Raw genomic sequence first — 18,435 nt, 5'->3', positions numbered from 1 at the left:
AAACTCTAGAGTCTTAATGCCCTCTTTCACACCATTTCCTACTCTCATCTTCATACTTTTTTCCATGTTGTTCTTCAGCTTAGAACTCCCTACTATATCCCAGGGACCAACTAGCCACACTATTTCATTTCAACTACTTCTTTAAAACACACACTTCTTTGCTGAAGTCCATCAGCATTACCTACCAAAGGAAAATTTAAAAAATCTGCACCTCTCTGAGGTCAGACAAGGTGGTCATCCACTACAATAAGGGTCTAAGCAAGTTAGCTTGCCTAATTTAGAATAATAACACCTTCCTTGGGTCAGGGCTATTTCTCACTCTAAGTTCTTCTCAGCACCATATATACTGACAGTGCTCAATACATAATTATTACTACTCACACATGTATTTAAAAATAACAATTTTATCTCTAGAGCAGATGCAATTTTGGGAAGTCCAGACATACAAAGTAGGGAAAATATTTGGAAAGTATATAAAGGTTGACTAACCTGACCAATAGGTTCTTTTGTAGGAGTCTTTCCTCTTCTGACAGTGCTCGTGGCCAAAGTGGTGGTGGTTTCCATAACTGATGTGGACATCTCAGATTGCATTGCTGTGGCTGTTGACTCAGTTGTCATAGAAGAAGGCACTTCACCAACAAGTCTCACATTTCCTTCTATCATGATGTTCGCATCATTTTCAGCTGCCATATTCAGAACTTTCAAGCCATTGTAGTAAAGACCAGAGAGTTGGCCTTGGAATGGATGACCCCGTTCCTTGCCTCCAATTTTTATGGTTGCTTGGCTATTGAAGATTGTAAGCTGACGTCCTGTAAAGATAATATTACATACATGCAAAAATGTTGATTGTGAACTCTATACTCTAAGAGGATGATTAACAAATTTGCATGGGGTGAATAATGAGAGCAATAAACTATAAGAGAGTAACTTGACTCATAATTCATTGCTTTTTTAATGAAGTGTCCATGAAATGCATAACTATTGAAAAATATTTGTAATTTCTAAATTTATGTTTTCCTTTTTGCTAAAAGGCCAATCAAGTATATTTATAAATTTGTTTAGTATTGCAAATTAGAATGAGATTGTCTTCCCTTTCACCTAAATTTTGCCTTTTTGTGTGTGTGTCAAGAATACAAAGTTTCTAATTCCTTAAAACTACTTTCCACCATCCCTGAAGATTGTGAACATTTCAAGGATTTTCCACACCAGTATAACACCTGTACTATAGCTTTAGGTAACTGTGTGTATATAGACATTATATGTATATCTATACACACACACACACACACACACACTGGTTCACATGTATGTGTGTGTGTATGTGTATGCAAACCTTTCATTAAGTCAAGTGAAGTCTAATTTTAATGAATATGTTCTAATGCAGTAATTCAGATATCTGTCATATGTCTACATATAAGTGTATAAATTAATGTTTCCTTTTCACATCTGAATGTTTATTTTCCTTCGACATAAACACTGAAAAGAAATGCATGGTTCATACTGAGTATCTCAGAGACAAAGAATTCAAAAAAGATGTCTGATTGGCTTTCAGCAAGGCTATCAATTAAAATAAAAAGGTTTTAGATGTAAAAGCGGCTTCAGGAATGATACACATACCAATGGAGAAATCATGGCACAATTCCATTAAACAGAGAAAACCTCAGCAACAGTACCATTATTATGAAACAGAATATTTACTTTAGCAGATTGGTTTCTGCTCATATAAGCATGCACACAACTTTAAGTTCTGTTTTAATTAGTGTTTGTTCCAAAATCCCCTTAGAAGGTTGCAAACGTTAAAGGGACTTCATTTTGATTGGCAATTCATAGTGCCCACTATTTAAGATACCTACAGTTTAAACAAAGATTTTTTTTCAGGACCATAATGAACATATCATAACTACATATATTTTTAGTTAATAATTTAGATGCTGGAACATGTAATATAATCTATGAATGATTTATAATTTGTGGTTAATGTTTGCTATGAGTACCTTCATAGATTGAGTTAGTGGATTATATTTAACAGTCCCTTTAACCTTAAGTTAACAGGGTAAGATTATTAAACAGCTGATACCTCTAAAAATGTGTAGAAATTATTATACAAGGTATGCACATATTACTCTCTACATTTTACTGTTTTAAATTTGTTTTTAATTTAGTTTTACTGAAAATTTATTTTTATGTTTATTAGTGTTACAATGAAGTACTAGTTGGTTATGTTCAAATTATTTTTTATTTGAAGTTTTAATCAATGTTTTTTACCTTTGTCGAGTAGCCATTCATCAACTACTCGACCAAGTCGATATGGAATTCGCTGTCTAGCAATCGCCAGGCGCTCGTTATCATTGTTTCCTTTAAAGTTTAAAGAGACATTTCATTGGTTAAAATCTGTAAGGTCAAAGGTTAAAAGTTAATACTTAAAGCTTGAGCTATACAGTTGCCACATGATTTTTTGAAATTTGGAATTTTAAAAAGTGCTACCTAGAACATTTCATGTTTCAGACTTTTCATTCATTCATTTATTTTATTTTAGCAAACAAAATTATTCCTATGTTAATTGAAAATTAGAAATCTTCATTTGAGCTAGGTTATTAAACTTATGTTATAGACAGACCCAAAAAACAAATTTATACATCATATAATGGCTTTACAAAAAATGATCATTGACTTCAGGGTTTTGTCTTTTTTGATGTTTCTTATTAACTAGTTAAACATGTTCAGGTGAAACAGATTTATTTTTCAAAAGACATCCAACCTCTTATTCCAGGTTAGTCATTTAAAGAAGAAGAACACAAGCCTTAACCAACATCTATGGCACACTTACATCTGCAAATAGACCTGACAAAACTTATTTCCTAGTAAAAAAAAACAACATTCTCATTCATTTGATTTAAATAAATTCCAGAAGTTCAAATATGTGATAGAGAACAAATCAGATTATCCATTATTTTTACATTTTAACAGAGCCCAGTGACAACATATTTTACTAAGCAACATTAAGGCTTTGACAAAAGTGATTTCAGTGGTTATCTACAGTAATCCTGTATCCAAAATGCGGAAGTGTTTAAAACTTTAGCTGCACTTTGCAGGGTTTCATAAGCTAAGAGCTAGCTAGAAAGAGAGACTGTGAAGTGTAAACTTCTCTAACTTGCAAACCTTTCCTGTCCCCGTTCTGCACAGAGAATTCCCTTTACTTTCAGTGAGAGCTCTACGGTAGAGTTGGTAGCAGACTATGGCCCCACATGATTAGAAATATACCAGCCTTCTACAGATAATTTGAGGATTACCTCAAATATTTATTTGTAATAACTGATCTGTGTGTTTTCATTATATAAGGTATATCAGAAATACTTGATCAATTTCTATACTTTTTTACAAAAAAATTACTAGGAAAATGGTGAAACCAAATACTTTCTTCAATATAAAGTGCTTTTTGTTTAGAACGACAATACCTTTGTCTCACATGCATCGATAGAAACACATCAGTTTAAGTACCCGAGAAGTGGGCAAATCCAAAAGACTGAAAGACAGTCAAGGTGCCACAAGTACTCCTTTTATTTTAACTGGGGTCCTGTTCCATACTTGTACTTATTGATTTATATGTTCAAACTCCTATTGACTTCAGCAGGAGAAGGATTAAGCCCTATGTTTGAAATGGTAGATATAAAGCACTAATCTCCGAGGTGCGCAACCTCTCTAATTGAAACTCAGTACCTGGCAGGATCTTATTGCAAATTATCAATGAAAAATATTATCCAAATCAAAGTATCCAGTCCCATAACCTTTACTCAGGTAAGCAATATCTATGAAATCAACAGCAACATTCATAAAGTGAAGGATTGAATTTTAACTGTAGCCCTGGAAACAAAATCACCTTCCATTCCAACAAGCAATTTTGGTTTATTTATTCTGCTGTTCTGTAAAACAGGCTATGACTTACCATGCTTCCTGTCTGCTTTGTACAGTTTAACATGGATATCATTCATTGTGGCTGAACGTACAGCATCATGTTTTAGAAATTACCCCCTTCTTTACCTTCTCTTCATTATGCCATGTAAACTTCTATACACACTCTAATATTTGAAGAAAACACATCCACATAGCATTCTCCCCTGACTTCAAATACTTTTTGTACAAAACACTTCTGTTTTTTTCTTTTAAAATGTTTCCTAAAAAAGGAAGCTATAGAGCAAAAGATTGCATTTTACTTTTATAACTTATCTTCATATTGTTGTGGACATTCAAAAAGTGGAATTTCTTCCTGATTGAATGCCATGACCTTTTAACATTCCAGCTCTTCATCCTGGGCCTGAAGTTGCATTCTTTGTATATTCCCCATGACTTCAATGGAAGTTGGAGATGTTCAAGGAGTACTTGATGAAGCCTCATGTGAGCAACATGTGGAAAAAGGCATGTGGATTAATTTCTTCTGTTTGTCTTTCTGCATCTCCATTTTTTTCATCTTTCGTAGTAATGGGGTATTGATTGATGTTTTCTCATATATCTGACCTAGCTGGATTTTCTTTAATCCTTGCTTATGTTTGGCATTTTTGAATGCTGCTTACATGGCTTTCATAGATGCCTTATCAATTGATTAACTAAATCAGTGAAAGGATATCCTATTTCCATGAATTTTCCCTTGCTTTCACACTTAAAACCGACCATAATTTATACATTTAAAAATATTCTACCAAATCACTTGTAATAAAGGTTAGATTGTTCAAAATTGAGGGTTGTGAACTTAAGATCAAATTCAGCTCCTAATAAAGTCAAATCAAAGACTCTCATGGAAGTTGGATTGGTCTTTACGCATCGAACAGTCACATTCTTTTCCATGGGACACTTTATGTGAGTAAATGTCCCCCAGTGTAAGTAATGGTCATAATGAAGAAACGTTTGCAATTTTATGATATGGGCAGACATATACTGGATATTATTTAGTGGAAGGTGGATACCAATTCATTTATTTTTAACTTGCTTTCTAAAAGCTTATTTCATTTTAAAATCTTTGCAGTATACAGTGGGTGAAATACTGTGTCCCATTATCATGTTGTATGATCTGCAAATTATGCTGTAACCTATCTGCAGCAGCCATGCACCCTGGGAGCTAAATACAAATGAAAAGCAGGGTAATAACCATTCACTTTGTAAAGGTCAAATATAAAAATTATTGCTGATTACTTTAGGTCATCTTTCAAAAGAGTAAAAGTGCATTGTCAAATGTATTTTGATTTGGCAATACTAGATTAGTTTAAGTTTTCTTAGCAGATAATACAAAAGGAAGGGCTAAGGGGGAAATGGTATGGAACTTCTCAAACTTTAGTTTAATGGAGAGTGCATAGGTTTAGAGCTGAAATAATTAATACCCATATTGGTGACTCAAATAGTAAATTTAAAAAAATGACACCATGGAATCAATCAAGACAGTTACAAATGATGAAATGAAAACAGTGTAAAAACAAAATGAAAATCAGGCATAAAAGTTGTGATGGATACACATCTGTTTATCAAATGTTTCTTGCTGAACAATTAGGTTCAGAGTCTGAGCTGCGATAAATCCCCCTGAACTAAACAATGCTATACAAATTTAACCGTCTGATAGGAAACATGTTACAGTCTGACACATTGTTTCCCCCTGTTGCATTAATCTAAAAATTTTCAGACATATTTGTTTGTAGTCTTGTCTGCTGGTGTACTGAACAACATTGAATTTAATCACCAAGAAAATTCCCAAATAAAGTTATTTGCATGCTATTGTACTCTAAATAGAATTCTGGCTTTGAGTTTTTATATCTGTGAGCCTTTGTAAGCATTAAGAAATGCTAAAGAAATGCTTGTCAACAGTAATTCACTGGAAATAACTTATGTGCATAAACTTTAATTTTAGATAGGCCTTTGAATGTCTAGCACAAAATTTCTTGCTGATATAGGTGAGACTTCTTTGATAAAAATAGGAATTAAAAATGACCACTCAAGGTTTGCACAGTAACATTGTCTAGTCTGATTGAATTCTAGATGGCTTAATTCTTCTACCAAATAGACAATATTTTGTCACACTGTAGTGTATTAATTCTGTATGAACAGGTAGACTTCAAGGGAAGAACAGTAATTTCAAAGAATCAAGGTAAGGAGAGAGGAGCAACAAAAGTCAAAACTTTCTGTCATATCTAAATCTTGTGGTGAGATTGAGAAGAAGCAATCCAAAAACTCTTAATCATACCTTTGCATCTACAGGTCAGTGGGGTCAGGCTGACTATGTGAACTTCACTAATGTGTATTTTATCTCCTCCCAATTTATTATATTTTCAGTGCTGAAGTGTAATTCTATTTTGTTCTCTGAAATAAAGGTGTCAGTTATTGATGCGAAATAGCAGCATCCTTAAAGAAGAATAAGTAAGAAGGTTGAAAATTGAGAGTCTATGAAGAACAACTTAAAGGGTAGAGAATATTTTGTTTCTTTGTAACAGCCCTTTACTTGTCAGACAAATTCCCCCTATTAATTACAGTGAGCTACTAGGCAAATAAATAAAATGGGATTATAAAGAGAACTAATAACCCTATCATTGTTTTTGGAAAAACAAAATCCTTGACTTGCTCACTAAGGGCCTGGGTCTTATGGCAAAGTTCATGCTGACATCAATGGGATGCTTGGGAGAATAAGGGCTGAGAGTGATATTGTCTGTTCAGCTAACACAAAAGGGAAAATCTGACAGAAAAGAGCTAAGGGGCATGAGAAAGGGGTAATGGTGGCTCCATGGCAGTCTCCTGAAAAAGCCTCTCAGCCCCCAGTTTATAAGATGCTCAATGCAATCATGGGGCTAGCCTATGGGATAGGGGCCATGCTCTAGTGATGGTCACCGATAGCCTGTGCTAAAGTTCTCCTGATTAATAAAATATGGGTTAGATTTTCAGAGGTGTTTAAATCCAGCTACTAATTTTGCCATCATGGCTACAATCAACTGAGGGTGCAAAGGATAAAATTTAAACCTCTAGCTATCTGATCTGCAATAACATTCACATTCACAATTCATTGTGCACCTGTAATTTGACTCCCACAAACAAAAGAAGATGTGATATTGCAGGCACTATCAATTGCAGGCACAAGTGTTTAACTATGTGGTTTGAATCTGAAATTGTAACACTGGCAGTCACATTAACTCACATGGTAACACTGCATATACATCTGACTCTGCGGACAACACAGCAGGTGCAATATTACAAGACTTGAAAAAAAACCATATATTTATGCATTCAATGTTATTATAACAATGCAAATTGGGTACTTGCTGTAAGGTATATTCAGAACACAGTTCATTGCAAGCAGCCAGCTCATGGAAATTCTGTAAAGCCTTACTCGGATTCAGGTGAAAATGTAATTATCCTCTTTGAGCCTAACTTAGCGAAGTCAAGGAGTCTGACCTAGTGAGCAAAGTTACTCATCTGTGTAAGTGTTTGCAGGATTGGGTCCTTTAGCACGGGATATGCTTTAGTTATTCCACACACCTGCTTCTTCCAATGCAACTGCATGATTACGCACAACATTAGGGGGAGTCTAATTAATATCCTCAGCTAGCCCTATAGCTTCCTAAAGTTAATGTGGTCCCTTCCTGAAACTATCAGGTCCCCATCTGCCCTCAGGCACTGAAAGCTGTGTATCCAAGAGATAAGTTTCCTTTTTCTCCAATGCTTAAGGGAAAGCAGATGCACGTCTCTAGGATATAATGTTTCTTCCTGTTGGCCACCTTGAACAGACATGTCAATCAGCCAGGGGAGACAATTCGAGGGAGAAGCAGCTCTAACGTTAGTTAAAGCAAGTGCAGCAAATAAATAACGGACAAATTCTACAAAGCTTGCTCACCTAGCATAGTATCTTTCTCCGCAAGTAGCCCCATTGAAGCTAATGGAACCACTCATCTAGAAGAGGGCTATTCAGTATGAGCAAAAATGTCAGAATCTGGCCTTAAGTAAATAGATGGAATAAAATAAAACATCAGTATGTGGCTGTAGATGGGGCCTAAACAAACAAATAATATACATTTAAAAAAACAATACATATCAGATGGACCACAGTCTGCACTCTGAATTCATTAGCATGAGCTCTTCAACTCCATGATCATGCCATACATGCCCATTCAATGGAACAGTTTAATAAAGATGTGTGTTGTTGCTGAATAGCCAGATAGGATGCACTATAGACACTACAGTGTCTATCAGGTATTTCAAATTAAAAACACACCTAGAAAATAAGATTCTGAAGGATTTTCCCCCTCCATTTTCTTATTTATTGCCATCATTTTCCTACGATTTGTGAAAACATATGAATGTATCACCAATGTTAACCTCTGACCAGTGCTTTAGTTGTGTATTCTGGGAAAGGAGTGCTCAGAATTTGCTCTTTTCAGTGCTTTATCCTCAAGAGTATATCATTTTAATAAAGAAGCTGTCTAAATCCTTTCCATTTATCCAAACGCCTTCTTTCCCTGAGCCATTTAGGAAGCAATTCAGATAAAATAGAATTCTGTGCCCAAAGATTCATGATATTGCAAAACCAAAATCCAATCAATTACGATTTTGCAAAATCAAAAGCAGTACCACCCTTGATTTTACCAGTTTCCTATCAGAGTATCACAGATTTCTATGGTCCTTTTCACCCTAAAGTATACCCAAATGCTCGATAAAGAATAATAGATACCTAAACAGAAATTACTTCCCCCACCATAGTGAAATGCAGTCACCTCTGGGGTGGAATACAATGGCTTTTTGGCAGCATAAAATACCACTACACAACACTACTCAGCAGAAAGCAAAGAATCAGATTGTGTTGAAAATTGGCCCAGTTATTTGACATACTGAAACAATGAGATTTGTCACATGGTTGCAATTCCATATTACCACCACTGACCCTACACATTGTACTTTAACTTCTTATGTTCACCTACAGGCTCTTTGCTTCATGTTTGGATACGGAGTATGCCCTCAGCTTAGACCATATTTTAAAACATTTTTAATGACATCACTGCAAACTCTTAGTAACCTTTTGGTACATTCCTATGAGCTCAAACCAGCCACCTTCTGGTGAGTGTTTTGAATTTGATATTTTTCCACTGGATTAATTAGTGATTAAAGTAAGAGTGTGTTCTTCCTGACTCATGTTTCATCAATATAATGTGATGTCTTCCTTTGTTTGTCTAGTGCTCCAACCTTAGTGTTCAGAGATTGGTGTATTATATCTAAAGCAAGCGAGAGATGATGAAAAGCAACAATGAGATAAGAAAACATAGGGCCTAGTCTGATAAATTAAAGGTCATATTGTGTTATCAAGCTTTCTAAAAAGATCCTTTGTACTGATTGTGCAGCATTTAAGCAGCTAATGTTGTATGGCTGGTGCTAAGATAAGCAGCAAAATTGATAGGCATCATTAAGGAGCAAGATTAAAGTATAAAAAATGAATTGTTACCAGTACACTACCATGCCCCACATCATCCTCTGAGTGACATTTTGCAGTTCTCTAAGGTATTAGGACTCTGAACTGTTTCTAAATCATAATGTTACCCTTCCTATAGGACTTTATCCAGAAGTCAACTACAGAGTGTTTCTTATTCAAAGCTTTTCAATGGCTGAAAAGCAAAGAATAACATGATCCTTGTCTTCAAAGGCTATTTCAAACCTATTGTCCTTAAAATTAGCTAGGATTGAGATAGTAACCACCAAACGTGACAATGGGACGTCATCCGGGTAGCTATCTCATTTTACATTGCCAGAGAGCTGTTATACAGAATATCACTCGACAGAAATAATACTCACATTATATAAATGAACAATGGCAAAAGAGAAACACTGTGTTCAACTCTTATTTTATATTCCCATCAATCAGTATCCCCACGATTATCTCGTATTCAAGTAGAAATCATCAGTAAGTAAGAAAGATCTTATTAACTGCACACAAGTTTCCTAATTAAGTTTAACTGTACTACAAGTGCTAAGGACAGAATATGACACAATTGTTAGAGGGTTATTGCTCAAATTGTTAAATTGTATTATGATCAGTGAAAAAAATTATTAGAAGTTGCATATGTGTGTGTATATATATATTCATTGTTCTGGATCATAACATAAAATAATTTCAAATGGAAAAATCACTCTCTTGGGGAAAAATCCTGCTCTCGGGTTGCACAGTTTGTAAGTGAGAACAGAATTTGGCCCTCAGTTGTATTAAATAAAGCTACTACAGTTGAACTGGTCTAGTAAACTATGTTTGGAGGCAACACAGGGTTCTGTGAACATTAGTGCAGACACATAAAGCATAATTTCCCTATCATTACATGATTAGTGACATAAAAATAAAAAGAAATCTAAAATAATCAGCATCAATCCTAGCTAACAGGGAATAGGATAAAGTGGATACAATTGGGAAAATGAAAAATGTTGATTCTATTTTCGTTCATGATGCATGTTAATGCTAGTGAGTTAGCCACCATTATTCCCCAATGAACTGGGCCATAGAGGTGCTTTGTCATAATCACTACATCTGTCCTAAGCTGTGTCAGCTCATTCTCCAAGAGTTATGCATGATTACACACAAGCCAACTGAAACAACAAAAGAGAGGTCATTACTTGGACAAGCCCTTGCAAAGTAAAAAGCCAAAGGCACCCATACTGATAGAAAATGGCATTTAGGAGATAAAAATCTGTTCCGTGTCAGCAGCACAGCAAAAGAAGTAGCCCTTGGGCCAAAGCAAGCTTTAGACTTTCAGCTATGTCTAAAAGTGGCATTTCAATTTGTGTATTTATGCCTTGCAGATATTTTACTATAAAAGAATAATCTGTTTCAAATGGAAAGGTTTAAACTTGTACACACTTTTTTTTAATGCTTTTGGCAGGGTATAACAACAGAAACTGTAAATAATAGAAACAGATGCTCAGCAAGATAAAAGCAGAGGAGTGCTTTAGTACTGAAGTACTGTAATGAGCAGTCCACCACGCAATGGCATAATGGCTGTGGGTGGACTCCCAGTAGTGATTTACTTTTATCTGCTAACAAGTGAAATAATCCTGGTTTCCTACCAAAAAAAATGCCTGTAACATTTTCCATATCAGCTAATGTGTGGTGTCTACAGTTCTGGTATATTTTATGAAGTGTGATTCATTTTTTTCATCTGTGAGAAGGTGTTTGCAACTAAGGAAATGTTTATCAGTCTGATTAAAGATATACATTTAGGCCTCTAACCTGCAAGCTGCTCCATGCAGATGAACCCCTTCACAGCCTCCAAGAAGCCTTATTGTCAGGGAGGGATCTGTCCACAAAGAGCAGCTGGTGGACAAGGGCTTTTGGGCTAAATTCTGTCCTGATTTATATCCTGGGTATATTAATTTGGTTCTCATTTACTTGTAAGGCTTACTTACTGTGAGTGAATGCACCCCTGTAGTCAGACCCTACACACTATTGTAATAATCTTTGTACAAAATATGCCTTGTGAGGTATCATTTGAAAACTAATACTCACTGGTCAATAACAGCATGGTGACATGTATGTAGGAACATGATATGTAAAATTATTAGCATAATATAATATAAAGTATAAGTAATGTAAGTAATGTAATGTAGAAGCGGAAATTATAACTGAAATGTGGTTACAAGATAGGTCTGGGGAATGGACAAACCTGTTTCTCGAAAACAAAGGACAAGACATCCTCACAGTGGGAATGAACTTTATCTCGGGATAAACCTCAGAAAAATGCATTTCAAAGGAGGACTGGACTAAAAAGCGAGGGGTAAAAACACCCCAAAGTCTCTCTCTCTCTCTCTCTCTCTCTCTCTCTCTTACTAAGAAGACAAAGGAAATAGCCATTTGACTTTGGGAGAGATCTTGACCTGAAATTTGGTCAGCCCTGTTGCTGGGAGCATGTGGTGAGGATTTGATCTTGAATCAAGTCTAGTTTGTTAAGGTTTAGCACTGAAAAGCATGTTATCTTTAGTGACATTTCTGACTTTAATGCCTTGTACTTGTACTCACTTAAAATCTATCTCTTTGTAGTTAAATAAACTTGCTTTATTCTTTAATCAAACTAATCCAGTGTTGTGATTAAACTGGGCAGTGTGATAACTCCATTTAAAGAAGCAAATGGTTGGATATTGTTCCCTTACAGGAACAATGGACCTAAAATGGACTGGAACTGTCCTTGAGAGGGCTGGACCATGCAGAACACATGCTTTGGGGGAAAATTCGAAACTGGGAGTGTGTTGGGGTCACCCTGCAAGTAATAAACTGTTGTTTGCTGAAAGAATGTGGCTGGTGTTTGCTGAAAGGCTGCTGGGGTCAGAACTGCTAGACCAGGGTTGTGTTTGTGCATGGACACTCAGGGTATGATCTGCATGCTGTCAGACTGTTTGTGAGCAGCCCAGGTGGGAGCTACAGCAGCATAGCATTGTGAGGCACCTGATGTTGCAGGGCAGGGGCGACACAACTCGTGATTGTCCTGGATTGCACACCGGAATGTCATACTTGTCATATCATCTATGCATTAAATATTATGCATTTATCATAAGACATGATTACCTATGTGTTGCAGAAGAAACGGAGGTGGTAGGCACTGGCTCCTTAGTTAGGTGTTAGGCATCTTACACTAGCTCCTTAGATAGGAATACACCTAGACATACTCTGCAAAGCCTGTTTGAAATCCCCCACCTCACTAATTTTTCGTAGACAAGATTTTGGTTTGAAAATGTTTATGCTTCATCTCAGACTTTTTTAGGGGGGAGGGTGCGAGGGGATGTTAGAAAAGGCCTCAGAAGCTTGGGAATTAGAGAGCATGGACATTTTATTTTGCCTTGAGATTTGTATTAAAAACAACACTGGAAGCTATTGCAGTGAAATGGCCTGAATTTCCACGTTAAAACTTCTTCTCCTGTAATTATGCTTGGAAGGATGACATTTTTATCAGTAAGTGTTAGTAAAAGTTGATTTCACCGTACACACACAAACCAATGAAAAAATATTCCCATCAATAATAATCAAAATTTACAGATAGGCTAAGTAAGAAAAATGCTGCTTGAGCACTTATTAGAGTTTGATTTAAATATATTTACTTTTGTGTATTTTGACATGGGATGTTAATAATTTGTGTTTTAATGGTTAGAAATATTTAACTTTTTTGAATCTCAACATCTACTGCCATTAAATAATTATTGTCTGACCTCTCAATAATATCCTGTAACTGTGAAAATTTAAACAGATAAAAATAGAAAAAAATGCTTAAAAATAAACATCATTATCTATCAAAATTTTATATATAAATTGACCTTTGTCAAGTCTACCTATAATACTTCCTAAACTTCAGGCCTCAGGGAGTTATTTTTTAGGCGGAAAGTGAAAAATAACAGTTATCACTTTCCTGAGAACCACATGCAGATTGGACCCGCCATGGGCAGATATTCTTCTCTCTCTGCAAATGGGGCAGAGAGGCCATTTGTGGGGAAAGGAATCTGTAAAGGGGTAGTGGGACAGGATGGGCTGGAGGGAATAAGAGAGGGACAGGGAACCCACTTACATAGAAATTTAGTCCCTGACTCACACAGCACTTAAACACATGTTTAACATTAAGCCTGTGAGTAGTCCTTTTAAACCAGGGATCTCAAATTCAAATCACCACGAGGGCCACATGAGGACTAGTACATTGGCCCGAGGGCCGCATCACTGAAATCTTTTCATACAATGAAACAAAAGTATAATAAAAAATGAAGAGTAATATAGTATGCTATTAAAAGTCAATGTATTAACTTTTTTTAAACTGTAATGCAAAGAGGGATTTTAATAAAATAGAAACACTCAGTAATGTTTGAAGCTTGGCTGCCAGTGAAGTCAGCGCCTATGGCAGGCAGCAGGAAATAACTCCATGGGCCACGTGTGGCCCGCGGGCCGCATGTTTGAGACCCCTGTTTTAAACTCAATGGGGCTGTTCCTGTGCTTAATATTAAGCATATGCTTAAGTGCTTTGCTGAATCAGAGCCTAAACAAATCTTCTCCACGCTGCTGATCCCTCCTCTGGTGGTTCCAGAGGGCAGTAGGAGTAAGATAGTCCTGCACTGTCTGGGAGCCAGAGGCGAAGGCAGAAGGGCCCAAAGTGAGGTCTTACATGCAGATAGCCCTGACCTCCAGCAGATGAGCCCAGGTCCACAGGTTCCACCTCTCGCCCAAAATCCTTTCCCGTGGGAGAGGCTACTCTGTATTAAAAGAAGTAAAGCTAAATTGCAAAGGTAAGTAGCCTAAAATTGGGCACATAAATCTATGCAGGCACTTAAATCAGTGGCTTGATTTTCAGAGTGAATCTGTGATGAATTATTGAAATACAAAGCAGTCTGTATTGAACCATTTAAGTCCCTGTGAATCTGCAAGGAAATATTTAAGCAGTAGGCAATCACCAATACTTTTAATTTTTCCTTTTCTTTTACAAAATCCATTTGCAAGTGCATGCATATAAAAAAAAGTAAACTCTGCTCCTCCTTTAAGATACTTACAGACGTTAAATAGGAAAATGAATATAATCTGTGAAAGAAAATGGCTCTGCTGATACAATTTAAAAATTCACTCTCTCTCAGGAAACTACTTTACCTTTTTAACAATAGATTGAAAAACAGTATGTTAAAAAGATTTGGTAAGGATATTAGCATCTTCCCTTCTTTATAAATTCAAGTATCTTTATTAACACAAAGCACTAATGCATGATTAAAATAGGATGCAATACGCTATTTAAGTATTAGGTATTTTTATTTTTAAAGGCTTGGTACTATGATAAAATATTAAATAAACATATAGCTCCAAACAGACAGTATATTAACAGAAAAAATGTTCAAGATTCTTTAGTAATAAAATATTAATGACTTTCTTGGTTTAATAAATGTATATAGAATTCACAGGAAAGAACATATCCTATCATCGATCCACACTCATAACTTCAAGTGAAATTATTGGCTTGAAATCAATAAGTAGCCGGCACAGTTTCAACATGGTAAACTGGGAGTTACACTGATTATTCTCATTGTTATTAATGCATACACATAGAAGATGCTATTCCCTTGTACAAAACTGAACATTTACACTCAGGACTTTAGCTAGAACTTAGAAATCAATGTTCAGGGCTAAGACTGAAATATACCCACTTAAGATTTAAAAGATAGCTGATCATTAAAGGTGGGTTACTACTATCAATAAAGCAAAATATTAAATACCCATTATTGATAAAATCAGAAGGCCATCCCATTTTGATTTGTGTACAGAAAATTCATGGTCATTCTGCCTATGGAGTGATAGCAGGTAACAAAGGTAGAAGGACAGAGGAATTCATAGAATATCAGGGTTGGAAGGGACCTCAGGAGGTCATCTTGTCCAACCCCCTGCTCAAAGCAGGACCAATCCCCAATTTTTGCCCCAGATCCCTAAATGGCCCCTTCAAGGATTGAGCTCATAACCCTGGGTTTAGCAGGCCAATGCTCAAACCACTGAGCAATCCCTCCTCAGGGAGAGCCGTTCTCTTTGGCTGAGTCCTTTTGAGGTGGTGCTTACATCTGAGGATTTTATTAATCTCAACAAGACTTTGACTTAAGCCTGCAGATGAGAATTTAACTATTTCACTGCTCATCATTTTAGAAGAAACATCCACCTACTTTGGGATTATGAATGTGACTGGGTAGTATTTCTGGTGGGGTATGGGAGGCAAAAATTGCACCTACATACTTTCTTTACAAATTTGGCTTCAGCATCCACACCTTGTCACTTCCTGATTTTTGAGTAATTAGCAGTGCATTCTTAACATTCTCTTAAGGTTATGTCTACACTTCAAAATTAGGTCGAATTTATAGAAGTTGATTTTTTAGAAAGTGATTTTATACAGTCGATTGTGTGTGTCCCCACACTAATGCACTAAGTGCATTAAGTCAGTGGAGTGCGTCCTCGGTACCGAGGCTAGCGTCGACTTTTGGAGAGTTGCACTGTGGGTAGCCATCCCACAGTTCCCGCAGTCTCTGCCGCCCATTGGAATTCTGGGTTAAGCTCCCAATACCCGATGGGGCAAAAACATTGTTGCGGGTGGTTTTGGGTACATTTTGTCAGTCACCCCTCCCTCCATGAAAGTAAAGGCAGACAATCGTTTCACGCCTTTTTTCCATGTGGGCACCATACTACTTTCAGCAGATGGTGCAGTAGAACTCTAACCGTCATCATCGTCATCCACCGCTTCCTCTGGCACTCTGCTCTCCTGCTCTCCTGGTGGTCTCGCAGGGCTGCTTCTGCTGCAACTCTGCTTGGCTGCTCTCGTCTCGCCATACCTCGGCAAGCATGCAGCCCACTCAGCTGTTGTGTCCTGGCAGCAGATGGTGCAGTAGGACTGCTAATCGCTGTCGTCGTCATCTACCACTTCCGCTGGCACTCTTCTCTCCTGGTGATCTCACGGGGCCACTTCCACTGCAACTCTGCTCAGCTGCTCTTGTCTCGCCATACCACGGCAAGCGTGCAGCCCCCTTAGCTGTTGTGTCCTGGCAGCAGACGGTGCATTGGGTCTGCAAAACTGGTCAACCAACCAGGGCCAGTGCAACCACTAGGTGAACTAGGTGGTCGCCTAGGGCGCCAAGTGGTTGGGGGCGGCCAAAAGTGCGCTCTGGGGAGGCGGTGGAGCGGAGGTGAGCTGGGGCAGGGGGGCGCGGGGAGGGCCGCCTGCAGCAAGTAATGGGGGGGCGGTGCACAGGAGAACTGCTCCCCGCCCCAGATCACTTCTGCTCTGCCTCCTCCCCTGAGCACGCAGCCCCACTCTGCTTCTCTCCCTCCCAGGCTTGTGCGCCAAACAGCTGATTGGCACCGCAAGCCTGGGAGGCGGGAGAAGCGGCGTCGTGCTCGGGGAGGAGGAGGAGCAGAGGTGAGCTGGTGCGGGGAGTTGCCACACGGCTCCCCGGGCCAAGGGAGGGGGAGGCGGGGAGTTGCCGCACGGCTCCCCAGGCCGAGGGGAGGGAGGGAGGGACGGGGCAGCGGGGAGCTGCTGCAGGGCTGGAGGAGGGGGTGGGCGCGAGGTGGACGTTTCGCCTAGGGCATGAAACATCCTTGCACCGGCCCTGCATCCAACCACCGCTTCCCTGCAATCCTGCTGTCCTGCAGATGCCAAACCACGGCAAGAATGGAGCCCCCTCAGATCACCGTGGCACTTATGAGCATTGTAAACACCTCACACATTATCGTGCAGTATATGCAGAACCAGAACCTGCAAAAAGAGGTGAGGAGGCGATGGCAGCGTGATGACGAGAGTGATAAGGACATGGACACAGACTTGTCTCAAAGCACGGGCCCCGGCAATTTGGCCATTCTGGTGGCAGTGGGGCAGGCTCATGCTGTGGAATGCCGATTCTGGGCCTGGGAAACAAGCACAGAGTGGTGGGACCACATAGTGTTGCAGGTTTGGGATGATTCCCAGTGGCTGCGAACATTTCGCGTGCATAAGGGCATTTTCATGGAACTTTGTGACTTGCTTTCCACTGCACTGAAGTGCAAGAATACCAAAATGAGAGCAGCCCTCACAGTTCACAAGCGAGTGGCGATAGCCGTCTGGAAGCTTGCAATGCCAGACAGCTACCGGTCAGTCAGGAATCAATTTGGAGCGGGCAAATCTACTGTGGGGGCTGCTGTGATCCAAGCAGTCAACGCAAACACTGAGCTGCTGCTATCAAGGGTAGTGACTCTGGGAAATGTGCCGGTCATAGTGGATGGCTTTGCTGCAATGGGATTCCCTAACTGTGGTGGGGCGTCTGGGTGAGCAGGCTATGGAACTTGGGGAGGAGGGCGGTTGGTTACACAGGGGCTGCAGTGGCAGTCTGTGCCTTTCCTGCACCTCAACTATATGCCAGAGCATATCAGTTTGATCCTCCAGTAGCCTCAGCATTGCATCCTGCCTCCTTTCATCATGCTGCCGCCACCTTTCCTCTTGATCCCGCCACCTCTCCTGTTGCTCCAGCCTTCTGTCTTCACGTTCATTTTGTGCTTTCCTGGACTCTGCCATTGTCTGCCCCCACACATTCTGCTGGGCTCTTTCAGTTTGGGTGGACTGCATGAGCTCAGAGAACGTGTCATTGTGAGTGTGGTTTTTTTGTGTTTGTATCTGCACTAGCCTCTGGGACGGAGATGCTAGTTGCAGCATTGAAACATTTGCAGCTGCGGGAGAAAAAAAAGGGAGATTAAAATTGAAAAAGACACATTGGCCATTTAAAAGGAGAGTCTGAAGTTTTCGGGTTAACGTGTAGCACAACCCAACTAACCCCCCCCCACACACCCAATTCTCTGGGATGATCACTTCATCCCCCCCCCTACCACGTGGCTAACAGCAGGGATGATTTCTTTTCAGCCACAGGCAAACAGCCCAGCAAGAATGGCCACCTCTGATAACCCCTGAATAAAAT

At 38.8% G+C, this 18,435-nt stretch overlaps 1 protein-coding gene across 48 annotated transcripts in view; it reads right to left on the bottom strand.

Annotated features, from left to right (window-relative positions):
- The window catches only part of NRXN1 (neurexin 1), a 1,224,094-nt gene that overhangs the window by 156,530 nt on the left and 1,049,129 nt on the right, over positions 1 to 18,435 (bottom strand). For 36 of the 48 annotated variants that reach the window (XM_043543816.1, XM_043543819.1, XM_043543823.1 and 33 more), the window contains 2 exons: positions 2,266 to 2,355; positions 490 to 809 (listed from right to left, as the gene is read on the bottom strand). In XM_043543816.1, the coding sequence (XP_043399751.1) occupies positions 490 to 809; positions 2,266 to 2,355 (410 nt within the window). The remainder of the gene's footprint in view (positions 1 to 489; positions 810 to 2,265; positions 2,356 to 18,435) is intronic. The other 12 variants (XM_043543831.1, XM_043543838.1, XM_043543840.1 and 9 more) reach the window with 1 other exon arrangement.

The sequence above is a fragment of the Chelonia mydas genome, chromosome 3 (genome assembly GCF_015237465.2).
Source record: "Chelonia mydas isolate rCheMyd1 chromosome 3, rCheMyd1.pri.v2, whole genome shotgun sequence".
NCBI lineage: Eukaryota > Metazoa > Chordata > Testudines > Cheloniidae > Chelonia > Chelonia mydas.
This window is presented reverse-complemented; position numbering and strand designations above follow the sequence as displayed.